Consider the following 15,822-nt stretch of genomic DNA (forward strand, 5'->3'; position numbering starts at 1 on the left):
TCACGTTATGATCTTGCATTTGAAAGCCCTATTTGAATATTATGGCCAGCTGTCTTTGATGGTAAGGTACGGAACAGGTACGGGATAGCGCCAGGCATGCCGACGGCACAAACACACACGGAATTAAAGCTGTGTGGACCCTGGCTAGCGCCAGGCGTTACTGAAGTAACGTCTTTTGCATAGCTACGGGAATAAAATAAAATGGTAAGCAAGGCGAGGGGTCCTGAGCTCAGCCCTTTCGTTGGTACTTGTACATGGTGTGACTTTTGCTTGTAAAGAACTCATTGGCAGTTGGGTCTACAATAGACCGTCTCACTCAGACACCATTAAGGGTTTTTTTCTGAGCGACTGTCATGCTTAGAAAATTTATAAAATTAATAGAAAGTAAACAATCATGTTAAGTTGTTAACAGCAAAACCTGAACTTACCCATAAGCCTCAAGTCGTGAGTGTCAGGACACTGCCGTGCCAAAAGTCCACTTCAGTTCTCTGGCACTATTGGGAGGGAAACGACCCTTGAACCGAGTCCAACACTTCCCAACTGACTGTTGCCACTACCAGGTCAGCTCATGGTCAAGGAATGAAGACGAGCTGCAGCCTTCTGACTTTTCCACCTGTCACACAGTCTGACCCACTCGTCAGCACTGCATCATAGCTTGGAAAAGCGATTCTGTTTGACATGTAAACTATCATTGTTATCAAGAGTCCATTAGAGGGCCTTTTGTTGTTATCTTCTCGTGTCTCAACTACAAACGTTCTGCCTTGACGCACTCTACATGACTGTAAACACTTTACACACAGGCTCGAACCACAAGTAACTTTTTAGTTGTGGTCCACAAGGCACAACGTCTACACGTGTCAGACTCAAACACTTTTTGAATTTAGCGGGAAGAACAACTTTTATGAGAGTTGCTTCTTTTTTTTTGGTTTCTTCGCTTGCGCTGAGCGCGGTACATGCACATCGCGCTAAGTCAGGACTCAACTCGCTCTACTCGATCGTGTGAGTCGTACTCGTAGTGTCATCGCTAGAAAGATCGACAACACAACAGGCTAGCCCGCGGCCCGGGCCCGGGCGCCCAGAAAAAGCCCCAGATTGTTTTTGTTTTTTTGTTGCTTGATGATGACGTGTGTGGACGTGTACGTGTACGTGTGCGGACGTGAACTCACCACTTTTGCTTTTTACAGCTGTATCCGGAAAGCTATCATCGATTCTCGAAATACAAATCAGATCTTGTTATTGGCATTGAATTCATTTTGTTGTGTGGCCATGAAGTAGAGCTCACGATGGCGAACACTGGGGTTGCCGTTGTGTTGGGAGCGCAATGGGGAGACGAAGGGAAAGGAAAGATTGTGGACATGCTGGCAGAGAAGGCGATCGCTGTTTGCAGATGCCAGGGAGGAAACAACGCCGGTCACACTGTGATCATTGGTGAGAACAATTTCGATTTTCATCTATTGCCAAGTGGGATCGTGCATGAGAACTGTACATCTATCATTGGAAATGGAGTCGTTGTGCACGTTCCGGGTTTATTTGCGGAGATCGAGCAAAATGAAAAGAAAGGCCTTGTTGGCTGGGAGAAGCGACTTCTCGTTTCCAGTCGAGCCCACCTAGTATTTGACTTTCATCAGTCTATGGACGGCCTCCAAGAAGCAGAGAAGGGCAAGGGTAGCATCGGCACTACTAAGAAAGGAATTGGCCCATGCTATGCATCCAAGGCCAATCGCACTGGAGTCAGAGTAGGAGACCTGGTTGGTGACTATCAGCATTTTACCACAATGCTCCGCCGCCTCTTTGATTGCTCTGTGAAGCGATTTCCGCAGCTGGAAGAGATGGTCGATATTGAGAAAGAAATTGAATTGTATAAGGAATATGCGGAGAGACTACGCCCGCTAGTCTGTGATACTGTGGTGGCAGTTCATGAGTTGATCCAGCAGAAGAGTGGCCTGGTCATCGTGGAAGGCGCTAACGCAGCCATGTTGGACATCGATTTCGGCACATATCCGTACGTCACGTCATCAAACTGCACTGTCGGGGCAGTGTGCACTGGTTTGGGCGTCCCCCCTCGGCTCGTGCAGCAAGTGCATGGAGTTACAAAGGCGTACACAACACGTGTCGGTGGCGGTGCATTCCCCACGGAGCTGGAGAACGACATTGGCCAACTGCTGCGGGACAGGGGCCATGAGTACGGCGTAACGACAGGCAGACCGCGTCGCTGTGGCTGGTTGGACATTGTGGCGTTGCGGTACAGTGCAATGGTGAATGGTTACACATCGCTGGCTGTCACCAAGCTGGACATTTTGGATGTGTTTGACGAGATCAAAATCGGTGTGAAGTATACCGGACCTGATGGCAACGAGATGCGTGGAGTGCCGTCCGAGCAGTGCGTTCTGGAGAGAGTTACAGTTGAGTATATCACCTTGCCTGGCTGGAAGGAGAGCATCAGTGCGTGCACGACGTTTGACTCGCTACCTGTGAATGCTCAAGCGTACGTTCGAAAACTGGAAGCGCTGGCTGGCGTGCCCGTGCAGTGGATAGGCGTGGGAGCTGAGCGCTCCTCTACCATTCAGCTCTTCTAGGTCGTTTCTTTGGGATAAGTATGCCAGCTGCTGCCAAGTCAGGCGTCATCAGTCGCAGAGCTGGCTCTGACGCGTGACAGCTTGCTGCACATGTGGTTGCGTGGGCACAGTTACAATTATATTATGTACATGTATGAGATTCTTACCGTTATTGGTCATTCAGCACCCTGATTTGACGGGCACTATGAGTATGAACAGAGATTTTTTTTCAAGTTCTGTAACGAGTATGTCACGAGTGGTGCAACTGGTTGCTGCACCCCCGTGAGACCGGTGCAGTGTGGTCTGGGTCACTGGAGATTCCGGTGCGTTTGACGTGTTTACCCCAGTTACACTCGTGACGTACTCGTTCCGCAGTTCGCTAGACCTTGACTGGAAACTCACAACACACTCGTGCATCAATGTTGATATGTCATTGTAAAGCAATTTGGGGGGGGGGGGGTTGTACCAACAAGCACACAACATGAAAGAGATGTCTGCGGTGGGTTGCATTCATGGAGTCTTACCTGTATTTTACGACTCCCTAGTTCCGGCATTGTTGTTATTATTATCTTTATTTGAGGGATGACCCAGAGGCAGGTAGCCTATCGAGGGGTTCTCCACTTGTGCGATATTGAATAGGTAGCATAACAGGGGGGGGGGGGGGGGGGAGGTAGAATAAATTAGCCAGACACATGGCCTGGAATGAGACAATAAAACTTCAAAGGAAAGTGTGATGTGCATTTACTGCTGAGGTGTAGTTATTGCAACACAGAAATAAATCCCTTGAGTCTTTTGAACCAAGCAGGTACATGACTTTTACTACTCCCTGGCACCAAGCTAAGAGCTCCCGGGTCCCAGACCAGCACTACACTATTTTTACTCTCTGTACTACAAAAATAGAACTGTTGACTGAGTCTGTACATGTTGTGTATTTCCCAGTGTACCGCTAGCACAGGAAGTAGTAAAATTATAGTATTTTACTACTTCCCACTCATCCATTTTTTCAATGTGAAATATTTCAAAATCTTGAGTGCATTTTGAAGTTTTGAACTCAGATTCATTCATGAGGTAGGCACTTCAGTCACGTGACAAGACCTGTCAAATTTTGCTGAGGTCTGAGTGCATACTTGCGTGGTATCAGCCAAGTGCATGCGCAAAACTGTACAGGTACGCACCATGCTTCGTTGTACGGGCATGTAGTTCAGTGCATCGTGCTGCTCTGACGTTCAGCTTTCAGTAGAGCCTACATACGTCATAGTGCGTACATTTTTACGACTTGCAGGTCATGTACACTTCCAGCAAAGAGTTTTTTCACAAGGAAATGTTGTTAGTACGCGTTGGAAACGTTGCCTATCGTCTTCAGCGTCGTGTTTCCATTCAGAAACAGTTGAGTTCTTGTTCACCAGGGTTTGCGCATAGCTGCGCAAGGAGGAAATATGGACGTAGATAGTGAGGAGAAGGGCTTGAGGCGGAGGAGAAAGATGCGTCGTCGTCCTACCTGAGCCTGTTTCAAAGCGTGCTGAAAGCCAATGTTTGACCCTGTTGTGCTTGAACGGCTACTGATGTTTACGAACAATCAAACGGCACAGTGGCTACAGGAGAAATCCTCCGATGAGAGGGACACTTTGATCGACGCATCCAGGCGCGCTGCACCAAAATTCTGTTCGAATTTCGAGGCTCGCCAGCAGACAATTCATGACTGCTGTATGGAGCAAGTGAAGGAGAAGGATCAGGTAGCACACGCAAGAGAGAACAACATCAAAAGGAAATGGAGACTTTGACGAAGATCACGGCTGTAGGTGGACTCTGGATCTCGAAGGAGGCAGCACAGGAGCAGCTCTCAAAAATGTTCTGTGTCACTGACGAACGCCTTGCTCTCAATTCGCAGTTTCACTTCTGCAAGTTTGTTCTGCTGCAGAAGGTCCGAAGTAATTTAGTTTGCACTTTCTACTGGTACAAAGGAGCTGCCAATAGAGAAACTGGTTTCCAACATCGAACCTCTGTTTGAAGTGGCGTTAACGTGTGCACGTGCGTTGTGTATGCAGAAATTCCGCTTTCAATTCATTTAGCGTATGCTATCTCTGGGTGCTTACCTTCTGAGTGCAAGAAGAATGTCTTTTATAGCATTTAGCAGGGGCAGTTGCCTGCTGGTGAACTCTAATGTCGATACTAGCTTATTTCACAGCAAACTGAAGCTGTTACTATGGGGTTGCCATGGGTTACTATGGGTTGCTATGGGGTTGCCATGGTGATTGTGGTAACAATTGCCGTATTCTGGACTATTGTGAACTTTGATCAGTATTTTGTTGATCCATAAACGGTTGTTGGTGTTTGTGAGAGCCGTGTGTTTGAAAATGCCACTCTGATGTTTTGTAACTATATCCACTGATAACACTTTGGGGATGCTGTTGATACCACAAATTGTATTGCTTTCGCCTCATGCAATTGCCTCTCTTCAACCCTTCATATCTCACTTGTATCTTTGTGGATTTCAATGAAATTTTGTGTGTGACCTCGTGATACCCACCACTGTCGATTTACGATGCTAAACCTGGGAGAAACCCGACTTGAAAAAACCGGCTGAAGTGCCTACATGAGGCCTGCGCTGCATGCATCATGCATGTGTTATGAACTAATTACTTATAATGTGGCAAGCTGGAATTAAATTTTGTCTCCAACAATCATACCGGTAATGCAGAAATACTACTGTAGACTAGTGTAGTACTAGCCATAGCAGGCTGTGAGGAGAATGACGACGTTCGGGTGGAGCTACAAGAAAAATTACAGTGGATCGCAGCCTGGAGCTATTCTGTCTAAAGTGCATCAGAAAAACCCTGATAATCCAAATGCGAAAACCATCGGCGATGCCTCTGCAAGTGAAAGGAAGTACAGAGGTATGCAACCTGCACTTGGTGATAATAAGACTAGCGTTTGCGACACATGAAACAAATTGTACAATTTATAATAATAATAATAACTTTATTAGGATGACCCAAAGGCTGACCGCCTATCGATATATCGTGGGGTCCGTCGCATTGAATTATAATAGTTGAAGATTCATTACTGTAGACTGTGTGGGTGGAGGGAGATAATTTTCAAAGAACTGATCAACAGTTTGGAAAAGCTGTCAAAGGACCTTCCTATGTGAAGCGAAAAAAGAAGAAAGTGAGAAGGGGAGATAAAGGAACAAAAGAAGTGAAGTGAGTGCATGTGTACATGTATCAAGAACAGTGGAAGAAAGCAAGTACTAGTGTGCCAAAGGGCAGAATACATACGGATATTCCTGCGGGATTTGTTTGCAGAAATCACGGGGCTACCGCTCTCGCATGCACATAGCCATAGGAAGTCAATTCCAAACGAGCAGACAGTGAAATAACGTTTGCTCACTAGAGTGGGACCCGCCTTGTGTGCAGGATCCACATGTGTAAAAAGTAAAGCTGCAGTCTCGTGTCTGTGTGTAGCCCGACAACTTATCGCCTCCAGGGCCATCCTGGCAATCCAGGGCACTGCACCCGAGAGTGCCACAATCTGCAAAACAAAGCGTGCACCCAGTGCCAGCACTAGACGCTGCAGGCGCAGCTTCCTGACAGAAACAGGCAATGCAGAGCAGTACGAGCAGTCTAAGTAGCCAGAGGGTATCGTGATTGGAACAAACAGTGCAAGGGCATCGGAAGGTATTTCAGGAGTGTACGGTCAGCCATTATACTTTTATAGGTGCCATTCCGGCCGGGGCTCTCCCCCGAAAACTTCAAATTGTTTAGCCGTAATCAGCGCACTTTATTAATCCATGGGTGCATGTGACAAGAAGTGGTACGTACAGTCGATACCGTAGTGATCGTAGCGTGCCCGACGCCATTGCAGTGCATGGGTCCCGCGGATGCATGCATGGAGATTGTACCATCAGGGTATCAGAGTTCGATGTAGTGCAGGTGAGATGGGAGTGTGCTTGTATGTAACCAGTCAATGAACATTTCTCAGTTTTGTTTTGGGTTGTTTGGGTTTTTCTGCTTGACCAGGATCGTTGGCCTCTCGACTTTATGTTGGTGGCTTAGCATGGAAGACAAGTGAGGGTAAGTTGTCCCCTAGGCTGGCATGGAAGACAAGTGAGGGTAAGTTGTCCCCTAGGCTGTGGATAGGCGAGTAGTAATGTGTACATGTTGGAGTAGGGAGTTGATGTCGGAGTAACCCTACCTGCTTGTCTCGACTCGTAACGAGTCGTAAGTGATGTGCTCTGCTGAGTATGACATATGCAATGCAGACTGACATTGCCTACATGTAGATGTAATAGGTACCCGTCAAGGAGACCTCTGTCTCTGATAAAGAGACCACAGCACCTGTCTCGGAGGACCACAGGAACAGGGTCCGAACAGATATCATTTCCAGTCGAATGGCCCTGGATACAGCGACCTCTACATGGACACAGCACTGTGTTTGGCTCTCTCTGCCAGCTTGGAAATGGATCACTTTAGGTTGTGAGCACATACATACCTGTGTGAGTATTGAAGCCAGACCAAGCATCCAGACCGTTTCTTGATGTTTTCCATTCCTACTATGGGCAATGAAATGGGGACTTACCCCGTGCCATATCCTGATTTACTGAATTACCGGTAGGTTTAGTGTAACAAGGCCACATGTTTTGTTTGGTTTTCAATGATTGCTTCTCTTGGCTTCTTGTTGCAGCGGAGATAAAACACTACTTCTCTACTTTCGGTGACGTCGTTGATATTCGGATCATCACCGACCGAGAGACGGGCTTCTCTCGCGGCTTTGGATTCATCACATTTGAGTCGCGTGACATTGGTAAGGTCCCCAGTTGCAGGTTTGTTTGTATTTTCCTGCAGTCAGACTCATTCTATTTGGCTTCTGTTTGATATTCCTGATTAAAATACCGGTATAAGTCGAACCATGCATTGTATAGCGGTGAGAAGGAGGGTGCAACGCCATGTTACGTCACTTTCACTATGCCGTGCACATATTACTACCCGCATAATTACTTGCTTGTCCCTCAAAAAAGTCCCTCGCTCAATGGTCTCTTGACGTGAGGATGTGGCTTTCAAACCCTGTGCCCATGGTGATCTTGCTGTATTTCCCTTGCACAGCGGAGAGGTGCAAGAAATGGTGCTCTTCACACAGCCCGGTAAGGACGGCGACTGCTCTTTCTGATAAAAGCGAATTCTGCTTGACTTTCGGATGTCGTTCATTGTGTGTCTTTCCATGCATGTGCTGCGCAAACCTGTGATGTAGCGCGCATCTTATTGAGTGGGAATGGGCTGAGCTGCGGCATTGCTCTTCTTGCTTGGTCCTGTATTGGCGCAGCAGGATCTCCATCACAGTGTGTTATATTCAGTACAAGTGGTTGTAATATGTTCTGTTGTGTTCTGTTATGTATGCATTGCAGATGCTGGGAGATCGTCCCATACATGTCGAATATGCAGAGAGGCACTCAGACAGGCAACAGAGACATAAGGTTTGTGTGCGAGCACAGGTGTGGGTACACAATCATGCACACACACACACACACACACACACACACACACACACACACACACACACACACACACACACACACACACACACACACACGCACATGCACACATACCTATAGCAGATTCTTGACTTTGATATTGATGGACATGGAAGCGATGATTGCTGCGGGCTCCTCTGTGGTACCCAATACTAACATTGTTTGGGGTCTGCATGTATGTGTGTGTGTGTGTGTGTGTGTGTGTGTGTGTGTGTGTGTGTGTGTGTGTGTGCGCGTGTGCGTGCGTGTGTGTGTGTGTGTGTGTGTGTGACAGGAATGATTTGAGTTTTGTACTATTCCACTAGTGTCAGTCACCACAACTGCTTTTTCCATTACCTTGCTTTGTTGGGGTCTCTTTGTGAGAAAGAAATTAGCTGCAAACTCAGCCATTACGTAGATATCAGTCACTCCACAATGCGCTCTTGGCCGTTGAGATTATGATATGGTCAGATCCTGCAGACTGCAGACAGCTATTTCACTCGCACAGAGCTCACCAGTCCAGGTATAGTAAAACGTGTCAAGGTGACGCCTCTGACAAGGCGACCACCTGTCCAAAAGACCACTAAAACAACGACCAATGGATGCTGCTTGCAGTCAAATGACGGTGGATATGGAGACCACCTGAACATGGGGACCACCTTTCGAAGGTCCCTCGAGCAGTCGGCTTAGACAGGGTTCACTGTAGTAAATAGTGAATGAATGGCTGATCAAAATCTGAACGGAATTGTCCTCGCTATGGTGTGGTGGTGAGGGGCAAGTGCAGTGAGTTGGTCGAAAGCACACTGTGGAGTAGTGCAGTGAGCTGGTATTCGTGTTCTCATCTTCTTGTATTTATTCTCAGCCCAGTGCAAGGGAGAACACCAGCATGAGTGCCAGTACCAGTGCCAGCACAGCAGCAAGCAACCCGGCGGATAGTCAACACAGCGACGCAGATGGGTGTGTGCTCCTTCTGCTTGTCACTTTCCTCTCTTCTGTGCGTTCGCCTGTGTTAAACCACTCAGTCTCTCCCCTTAGCCTTGTACCGGTACATACTCCTACTAATGCAGGTTGATCACTGGTAAGGGTTCGCCGCAAGAAGTTTTCGTCATCCCTGAAACGCAAGCCATGTAGTTTGTGCAGTGCACCCCTCCCTCTTTCCCAGTGTACTCTGGACAACACACGTTTACCGTATGTTCACCCGCCTATTCAATTTGTATTGTGCCATCTCAACAATGATTTCCCACCGAACCCTTGCCCCCCCCCCCCCCCAGGCGCGTACGCAGGGGGGGGGGGGTCGCGTTGCCTGGAACCCCCCCCCCCATATGTTCCAAACGAGCAACGGTTTGGGCATTGTTGTGTCACGGGCAGGGTGCGCGTTCGATCTGACAAGAATGCAAAACTTCAACAGATCGTAACTCAGTCAAATCTCGCTCAAATCCAACAATCCAAATATCCAGGTCGAATAGAAAACTCTCAGCTGTCTCAACACGTTTTTATTTCTATGTTTCTCGTCACCCGCGCGCATACGATTCAGGAGTCTGGAAGAAAAAAAGAAAAAAACTGTGCTGCACTGACTGTGCATGTGGGGACCAGCACACTCATGCACATGTACATAATGTGGCCTGACCTGCGCGACACATGATGCAAGGACGGCATTTTTTGTGCGCAATCTAGCTGCACATGCACAGATTGTGACAGAAACTCCTACCACATACTGTAGTTGCTAACTTAGTAACTATGGATGCTATTTTGCATGGTGTATTGGTGGACTTAAGTGTGAACAAAGGTCTAAGGGGTCGTCCATAATTATCGTACTTTTTTCACGAAACGAAATAATTCGTTATGGGGTGGGAGGGGGTTGACCAATTTCGTTGCAGAAAACTTCAATACATGTACATGGCTGTAGGAGCAGTGACACACTTGCGGGTTTTGTTGTACATGTATATGCCTGTATATCTCAACATTTTTTTACGTTCTAAGGGGGAGGGAGGGAGGGGTTGGGTCTAAACTAAAATAATTCGTTTGGTGAAAAAAGTTCGATATTTACGGATAGCCCCTAATAAACTTTTTTTATTTTTCAGTCATTTTTTATTTTTTTCCACCTCTCGCATACGTTTTTAGATTTTCAGGTGACGAGAAACATAGAAATAAAAACGTGTGGCCTTATGCAAGATTCAGGAACAGCAGTTTTTTCTTTGACTCCTTCTACTGTGAAGTTGGCTTTCAGTCCGATGATGCTTTTCGTGCACAACACATTCTTTCTAAGCCCAACAAAATAGAATTCCAAAAAAGTGTCCCAAATTCCTCTCCGAGTATATGTTTTGCTAACAAACTCTTCTTCCTATAATAACATTGTACTGTGCTGCTGTCGTCTGGTTTTATAGCAATTTCTGGCCTTCTGCTTTTGTCTGCAGAGCTGGCAAGGGATCTTCTAGTGCCGGCACATGGCTCTCCGTTGACAAATGCCACTGGCAATTCAAGTGGAGCAAGTCGGCGGAGGACGTTCATGGACCGTACCCATCTGCACACATCCAGGCATGGGTGACTGCGGTGAGGAGGACTGCACCATCCTATCAATTTTGTTTTTACTTCCAGTGCCGGTGTAGTCCAACTAGTCTTTTAAAAGCAACCACCCTACGGTGCCCTGAGAGCCAGTCTTTGTACACAGGTGGTCTTTCTTCTTCCCGTGTCACTGTACATGTATGTTGAAGTACACACACACGCACACACACACACACACACATACTGTATATCACCTTATTTTCGGTGTTGTAAAATTTCGGTAAAAGCCAACCCCTGACCTTTCGGTGTAAGGATAAATTCGGTATGCATGGCACCAAAAAAAAACAAAAACAAAAAAACGCTCTTGCACTAATATCTCCGCCAAGGCCAAAAGGCTCCACATATGTGTACCGGTACATGTTATGTATGTACAATGTACTACCGGTATACCAGTACATATACAAGTTGATTTTTTTAATTTGACAGTGATTTTCATGATTTTTACATATTTTGGTATTTCGGAAAATTTAGGTGTAATGTTAAATTAGGTGATCCAGGACCAGTACCGAAGTTACCGAAATTTAAATTACACCGAAATAAAGGTGTTATACAGTATATAATTATAAGCATGTTTGCTTTGAAGATTGACGTCCACAGATTCACATACGCCATGTTGATTTACTTTTAAGTACTATACTCACAAATGATGAAGTTTTTGACTCTGAATCACTCGCTTGTACTTCGAAGTACATGTACTTCCAGTTAATTTAGGTGATAGGCCATCTGATCAGTTGCATAGTGTGTAAACCTGTGACCTATGACCATGTGTAAGTCCATCTCATCATCATTACCGGTATGTACAGTTTAAGTTACCTGCACTTTTTTTCACACACTCGTTTCCGTTTTCTGCAGAAATACTTCACAGCAGATGTTGTGGTGCGTCAGGTGGATGCGTACGAGTACAACGACTTCGTGCGTCAAAACTCCACGGTCGGCCCGGAGGATCTATCCGGCGAGTTTGTGGCAATAGGCGAGGTGGACCTTTCAATGTTCCCGTGACACTGACAATCCAGGAGAAAGACTGGCTACCAACGAGAAGTACTCTGGCATCATGTCGGGACCGGTGATTGACAGTGTTGCCCGTCTTGATCAGTAAGCATTAACAGTGTGAACTAGAGGTGGACAAACACCGCCACTGTGCTGCTTGCTTTGCGGAATGCAACCTGCCTGTGATGAGTGTATCCAGAATGCAACCTGCCTGTGATGAGTGTATCCAGAATGCAACCTGCCGGTGATGAGTGTATCCAGAATGCAACCTGCCGGTGATGAGTGTATCCAGAATGCAACCTGCCGGTGATGAGTGTATCCAGAATGCAACCTGCCTGTGATGAGTGTATCCGTGAAAGTGCCTGTATCTCACTACGCCATCACTGCAACTTTCCGGCTGACTGGGGGCCGGGACAAGACTCACACTGGATCATACTCCAGTCAGCGCTACCAACCAGCAACGTGCTACTGACCTGTTTGCTTGTGTCTAGTGTGACACACAACGCACACAGCGTGGTATTGTGTATGACTGTTGGAACAGGGCACTGAGTTGCGGGCTGCCACTGCACGTTCTGCTGGTCAAGTCATGTCACTGACGTTTTTGATTCTTCACATGTCCTGGGATATGCCTGGAATCCAGCTGGCAAGGCTGGCCATACCTGCTGGCGCTAACCTATTTCAAAGCATGTCTTTGACGCAGCAGATGCAGCCCGAGTGCCAGCCGCAAAGATGAGAGTATCCCTCTGCGGTGACAGTGTTTCCACCAGTGTTTCCACCATTGTCTACAAGCATTCTGATGTACACAGGAACGTGTGCGCTCCCACACGGGCAAGTTTCTTTTTCCTGCCGTTGGTTCCTCAGTTCAGAAAGCCAGCAGAGCCTGCGGAGACAGCGTAGCACTTGGGGCCTCAGTGTAGAAGTATGCATGGCCCCCGGTATTTTGACTGTTTTCTGGCTGCCAATGAGTGTGCTTTCATCACCTCTGACGTTGTCTTAGTCCAGATACTGATAGTGTCACTGACATCAGAGTGTCCAGTAGTGTCCAGTAGTGACCATGGAAAGCAATCAAAACAAGTCTGTTGTCATGATTACATGTTAGCAAATTCAATTATATAACTTCATTACTCGTAAGTTGTTCTTTAGTCTAGAGGCGGTGTGGCGTTCATCAACACATCAGCACATCATGTAACAGTTCAATTAGGTCACAATCTTTTTTCAAAATTTATCACAATTATTATCAGAAACAGAACACAAGTTGTCTAGTCACTGTGAGCTTTGGTTTGATTCATATCCAGTGGTGCGGGTGCATTCATGAAGAGTATAGTTCTGCACAGCTCACACCTGCCAGGACACTACCACTGGCTAGCTAGCCAGCTATCTTGGTATGATGGTCTGCACAGCTCACACCTGCCAGGACACTACCACTGGCTAGCTAGCCAGCTATCTTGGTATGATGTTCTGCATGCTCACACCTGCCAGGACACTACCACTGGCTAGCTAGCCAGCTATCAGCTATCTTGGTATGATGATCTGCATCACTACCACTGGCTAGCTAGCCAGCTATCTTGGTATGATGTTCAGCTATCTAGGTATGGATGCTGCATGCTGGGCACAGGCTGCACGCGAGTCCGCGACACAAATGGCACGTCGATCTCAACTTCTTCCGTGCCAGTTTCAAATTTGCCGTCCACCTCCTGCGAAGTCAGGTGCAGAACGGAGGAGTCCAGGGATGGCAGCAGATTCTGTTTCCCGTAAGCTCTGACACTGGCAATCTTCTTTGGTGCTGGTTTCGCTGCAGGTCCTGGTTTTGCTGACGGCGCGGGGAAGATGAGCTCCGACGTGTCAATATCGTCGCGGTATGTTACCTGGAGGGCCGGTGGACTCATGCGAATTGCCTGGTAGCGTCGCTTCATGGGAGAGAACTGTATGGCAGAAGAACACGAATCGCACTCTCTTTCTATTTTGCAAGTTTTTTCCGCACATGCTGCGACTGCACCTTACTTAGTCCACCCCACCCCCTCTCAATCTTGCACATGAGACAAGCTAGCCTGTATACACAACAGCACTGTACTTGTTTCCACTCCCCCAACGGGATACATACGTCTGATGACTCTTATCAGAGTTCCACTACTGTATCAGCGTAACATGCTTTCGCCAGCCCCCTCATGACACCTATTTGTAACAAGTACAGTAGGTATCGGTTATAGCGTGGGTGTTTGAAAAACGACTTTCTATTCTTATTTCCGATATTTCTTACACACGATAAGTATCAAGTGTGACATATCACGTGCATGTACGCAGAGGCAGGAAGATCATTGTACATGCAATGTAGTGTTACTGAGTCTGTAACTGTGCTGCTGCATGCGGCTGGTCATGGTCACATAGGCTTACCATGTGGCTATGCTACATGAGTTACATGACCACAACAGTTGAACCTGCAGCACTACGACCCAACGCGAGTCAGGTCGGAACAGCATTGGACGGATATTATTACTATAGGCGATAATTATACTTTGTACTAATCTGGTATGTTTTGCTACACAAAGTCCATTCTTAGGACCGATATATTCTACTGTACGATAAAATTGCTTGCAAGAATAAATGTGCCCTTGAAATCCATGTTATGATTATGAAAACATGAGAGTTCATTCTTGTAGGCAGTATATTCTTTTACACGACCATGTACCACGCTATAACCCATACACACTGTACTAGGTTGTGCGGCAAGCCAGCAACACAACATGGCATCAACACAACATGGCATCAACACAACATGGCATCAACACAACATGGCATCAACACAACATGGCATCAACACAACATGGCATCAACACAACATGGCACCAACACAACATGGCACCAACACAACATGGCACCAACACAACATGGCATCAACACAACATGGCATCAACACAACATGGCATCAACACAACATGGCATCAACACAACATGGCATCAACACAACATGGCACCAACACAACATGGCACCAACACAACATGGCACCAACACAACATGGCAGCAACACAACATGGCATCAACACAACATGGCACCAACACAACATGGCACCAACACAACATGGCACCAACACAACATGGCATCAACAGCGCACATCTCACCTTAATGGAGTGCTTTTCATGCGCGGCCTGCCGCCAGCAAATGTAGAGAGCACTGACTATGACGATAAGTGCAGAGCCGGACACAGCCAGGGAGAGGATCACAATCCATCGCTTACCCCTGTACAGTGCGCAACACACAAGTGCAGACACACCGCTTCGTATTAACGAAGCAATGCCACCTTCCAGTACAGCCTAGTAGTGGCACTGGAGAGAAAGCTGCAGGTGCAAGGCTGTATTGCCAGCTGATGGCACCTTCCAGTACAGCCTAGTAGTGGCACTGGAGAGAAAGCTGCAGGTGCAAGGCTGTATTGCCAGCTGATGGCACCTTCCAGTACAGCCTAGTAGTGGCACTGGAGAGAAAGCTGCAGGTGCAAGGCTGTATTGCCAGCTGATGGCACCTTCCAGTACAGCCTAGTAGTGGCACTGGAGAGAAAGCTGCAGGTGCAAGGCTGTATTGCCAGCTGATGGCACCTTCCAGTACAGCCTAGTAGTGGCACTGGAGAGAAAGCTGCAGGTGCAAGGCTGTATTGCCAGCTGATGGCACCTTCCAGTACAGCCTAGTAGTGGCACTGGAGAGAAAGCTGCAGGTGCAAGGCTGTATTGCCAGCTGATGCCACCTTCCAGTACAGCCTAGTAGTGGCACTGGAGAGAAAGCTGCAGGTGCAAGGCTGTATTGCCAGCTGATGGCACCTTGATTCTACTACAATTCACTCCCAATACAGTGAACACCAAATTCGCAAAATACTGTAAAACCGGAAAATTTCTGTGGAAATTTATTTTCGGTATTAAACTTCAGTACATAAACAATCGACGAGGAGACAATAGTCGTAAAATGGCAATAAATAAGATAAATTGTGCACTCATAACAACAGCAAAAAATGAAGAAAGTCAAGTTCCATAACGTTTTCTTGTGACTGTCATCAGTGGAACGCCGTCACATAAAAATGTAATAACTAAAACACACACTTATATACATGTAGCTAATATGGTTTCAGGTAGAAATACAGCAGCCAGCCCTGAAGTACAAAAAGCGAAGACTTTCTCACATACACTATATTCACACATTGCAAAGGTGCAAACTTCGCTTTTTGTACTTG

The 15,822-nt window shown here is 46.9% G+C and overlaps 3 protein-coding genes and 1 long non-coding RNA gene across 7 annotated transcripts in view; 2 read left to right on the forward strand and 2 right to left on the reverse strand.

The window, feature by feature from the left end:
• LOC135819883 (uncharacterized) overlaps positions 1-883 on the reverse strand; it is a 37,813-nt gene extending 36,930 nt beyond the window's left edge. The window contains exon 1 of the long non-coding RNA XR_010554001.1: positions 429-883. This is a non-coding gene — a long non-coding RNA (uncharacterized LOC135819883). The remainder of the gene's footprint in view (positions 1-428) is intronic.
• Positions 884-1,177: 294 nt separating this feature from the next.
• Positions 1,178-2,999, forward strand: LOC135819826 (adenylosuccinate synthetase isozyme 1-like). The gene has a single exon (XM_065333109.1). It carries the CDS (start codon positions 1,284-1,286, stop codon positions 2,574-2,576), a length of 1,293 nt encoding a protein of 430 aa, XP_065189181.1. The 5' UTR covers positions 1,178-1,283; the 3' UTR covers positions 2,577-2,999.
• A 2,184-nt stretch (positions 3,000-5,183) lies between these two features.
• On the forward strand, positions 5,184-13,873 carry LOC135819856 (cold-inducible RNA-binding protein B-like). Of its 4 annotated transcripts, none has more exons than XM_065333141.1 (8): positions 5,184-5,449; positions 6,572-6,664; positions 7,236-7,355; positions 7,655-7,692; positions 7,954-8,022; positions 8,921-9,015; positions 10,473-10,608; positions 11,473-13,873. In XM_065333141.1, exons 1-8 carry the CDS (start codon positions 5,305-5,307, stop codon positions 11,617-11,619), a joined length of 843 nt encoding a protein of 280 aa, XP_065189213.1. In that variant the 5' UTR covers positions 5,184-5,304; the 3' UTR covers positions 11,620-13,873. The 4 variants fall into 4 exon arrangements, with proteins under 4 accessions (XP_065189213.1, XP_065189220.1, XP_065189231.1 ...); XM_065333148.1 differs by having other exon boundaries at positions 6,572-6,625; XM_065333159.1 differs by lacking the exon at positions 5,184-5,449 and adding an exon at positions 5,499-6,484.
• LOC135819833 (uncharacterized) overlaps positions 12,794-15,822 on the reverse strand; it is a 12,267-nt gene continuing 9,238 nt past the window's right edge. Inside the window, exons 4-5 of the mRNA XM_065333121.1 lie at positions 14,726-14,843; positions 12,794-13,529 (exon numbers count right to left, since the gene is read on the reverse strand). Of these exons, the coding sequence (XP_065189193.1) occupies positions 13,185-13,529; positions 14,726-14,843 (463 nt within the window). The 3' untranslated portion in view covers positions 12,794-13,184. The remainder of the gene's footprint in view (positions 13,530-14,725; positions 14,844-15,822) is intronic.

The sequence above is a fragment of the Sycon ciliatum genome, chromosome 1 (genome assembly GCF_964019385.1).
Source record: "Sycon ciliatum chromosome 1, ocSycCili1.1, whole genome shotgun sequence".
NCBI classification, from domain to species: Eukaryota; Metazoa; Porifera; class Calcarea; order Leucosolenida; family Sycettidae; genus Sycon; species Sycon ciliatum.